The 2,854-nt window shown below is 45.2% G+C and overlaps 1 protein-coding gene across 1 annotated transcript in view; it reads right to left on the bottom strand.

The window, feature by feature from the left end:
- Nucleotides 1-88, bottom strand: part of COQ3 (coenzyme Q3, methyltransferase) — a gene marked incomplete at its 5' end in the record, with an annotated part of 9,986 nt that extends 9,898 nt beyond the window's left edge. Inside the window, one exon of the mRNA XM_085306940.1 lies at nt 58-88. Coding sequence (XP_085163066.1) covers nt 58-88 — 31 coding nt within the window. The remainder of the gene's footprint in view (nt 1-57) is intronic.
- Nucleotides 89-2,854: the final 2,766 nt, after the last annotated feature.

Genomic DNA, 2,854 nt, shown 5'->3' with positions numbered 1-2,854 from the left:
CGGCACCGTTCCGCCGCCCCGCGAAGCGCCGCCGCTACAACACGGGCGGCCCCTAACCGCTGGGCGCGAGCGGCTGCTCTGCGCTGGGTCAGCGCCGGCGCCTTTCCTGCGGGAGCCACGGCTGGGCGCTCGGTACGCGCGCAGCGTCGGATTCCGGGGGCATTCGCAGCGAATGGCGACACAGAGAAAGATCAAGTTTAAAAAGGCTGGAACTTTTCATGTTACTGAATGTGAAGGAGCTAAAATAGATCATTTAAATCAAATTATAATAATTATAAGAAGAGGTTCTTATAGTACAGTGAACAACAAGAAAAGAAAAAGCTTTGTAATTTACTTTTTTCCTCACAACGGTAAGGCGCTGCAGCATCCGAATGCCTCTCCACTGTAATGCTGCTAACCCAGCAGGCCTTCGTAGCCTTTCTAAATAATGCCAGACTTAAACGAGAGCGCCAGCGTCGTGAGGCTCCTCACCTTTCCCTTCCTGGAGGCAGGGAGCGAATTAACACCCCGCAGCTGGGAGCGCGGCTCTGCTGCCTGGAGCGCAGCGCGTGGGTCCCTGGTCCGGCAGGGTTTGCRGCAAACCTCGGCACACACCCGGCTGGGAAGCACCGGGGACGGCTTGCTGCCTTTTGCAGGCAGGGTGAGAGGCTGCTCCGTCGTGGTTTGCACTGTGGCCATCCCAGGGGGACAAGTCCCTTCCGCTCACTCATGCGGGCAGGACAGGACTGCTCACAGCCCTGGCTAATCACTCCCCTCTTTTCACAGCCAGCTCCAGTGCTTGTCAGATGCCTCCCAAAGATGATTCAACTTACTGACCTAGCAGAAAATTACTCCTTTTTCTTAAGTCAGGTTAGTAAGTTGAACTGGCTCACGCAGGCCCAACAAGCACAAGCGCTAATACGGAGGAGATGACAGGACAAACCTTCCATGAGTACCAGCAAAATACTGGATTAATTTAGCTTTAGATTATTTTAGGTTTAGATCTGTGAGATGCTGTAAGCAAATCTAGCAGTTCAATGCTGACAAAAAAAGGGAGYTCCTCTCCCCCTGCTCTTTGCTGCTGGCTGACTTTGGTATTTTCAGATCCCCACGGCAAGCTAATTTAACACACTTAAAGGTAAAGAACAAAGCTGGTTTCAGAAGAAGAAAGAATAGTTTTCCATCAGCGAGTTAAGGGTCTCAGGAGAAAGTCTGGTGAAAGCCAGCGGCAGCTGGAGGGGAGCGGCACGGAGCGAGGGAGGAGCGGCCAGCGCACAGCGGGGCGGCAGCTGGAGGTGCCCGGTGCTGGGCGGGCAGGGCAGCGCCATCCGCGCGCGGGTCCAAGGCTCTGGCGGCAGCAGCAGCGCTGTTGTCGTCTAGAGCAGTCACGGTCACCTCACACCTCCCWGTACGTAATGCAGATCTGTTTCATGAACTGACAGTGTTAGGAGCAACAGGACTTGCATATGAGATCCGTGCCCAGCTCTACATCTGCTGTTGAAGACAAAACCTTTTTTTTTTCCCCTCAAAATTATCACAGTAGGCATTTATAGACAATGATAAATGTTGTGTATGTAAAACTCTTCTTCTGAATTTTTAAGAGACAAGAYCAGCTTATCTGAGACAGGATCAGACCATAACCTTTTCCCTTTCACACTTCCAGAACGTTTTCTGTTGGGTAACACCGAGGAGATGCTCAAGTTTCTTCACACAGGCCCGAATCAGATAGAAAGCGCAGCATTCATAGTTAAAATAATAATTCAATGACAAAATATTGTGGACTTTCTAATCTTGTCTAGTTACCTTCTCTCTGGGAATGCTTTTATCATTTCAGTGGCTTCTGAGGTTCTCCTTGCTGAAATACTCTGCTGCCTGTCAGACACACAGTTACTGAGCAAATTCTTAGTGAACGCACAGAAGTTTAATTCTTGGATAAGATAAACATAYTCTTATTTTCTTTCTACTCTCACTGCAGTTAGAAAGAACTTGCTATCGGAAAGTGTTGTACAGTATACACTGAAAATATGCTATTTTGAATTAAAAAAAAATGAGGACTACAGCAAAATCTCCAAAAGCTTGTCTCAGCAGCGAGTAAATACATGACAAACCTTTTTACTGTATCTGTGGGCAGTTTCCCTACTCACCTGCTTTCCAGCCAACAAAGTTCACAGTGCARTGGACTTAGGAGTCAATAGTAACATCTCAGAGCTACTGAAGAACCACAGTGTAAAGAAATAAATCCTTTATGCTAAGAAACAGTTTGCTTAAGACTCAAAACTAAGCCTAACCATAAGCTGTGGTTTTGTATTAGACATGCAAATTAATTGGTAACTTTTCATTTATTTAGCAAAGCAAAGGCAAAATATAGAGAATGCAAATTAATACTTAGACTGCCATTACTTTTACTATTTCAAAAAATGAAACAAGCAAGTAATTAAATACATGCACACTGGCAAGTATTTTACTTAACAGAATAAGCTGATTTAAAATTACAGGTAACTATTCAACTTTTCTATTATTAAATGCAGATTTTAAGATAGCAGCAATTAAAAGCAGCAGCCTAGACTTTTCCCTCTCCCCTAAGAAAGGCTCTCAAAAACACAAATGGTAATAGAATTATTTTCCAAACCGAGAAGAGTTATTATGCCGTATTTCAGAAAGTTTGGAGTTGCTCGATYCTTAGACTGTCTTATTTAACTAGCATTGTCTGGCCTCTCCATTGTAGCAGCCTGTTCCTGGTCTTGTATTATACAACAGGCACCTTTGGATACTTACATAGTTTCTGGTATACYTATGGCCAAAGCAGCTCTTGGAGGGAAACCATTTTCCACTTGATTCCATACCATCTCTTTATTTAATATATTAAAAAAAAAAA

This window comes from Rhea americana, unplaced genomic scaffold (assembly GCF_003343005.1).
Source record: "Rhea americana isolate MKP2758 unplaced genomic scaffold, rheAme1 scaffold_25, whole genome shotgun sequence".
Classification (NCBI taxonomy): Eukaryota; Metazoa; Chordata; class Aves; order Rheiformes; family Rheidae; genus Rhea; species Rhea americana.
This window is presented reverse-complemented; position numbering and strand designations above follow the sequence as displayed.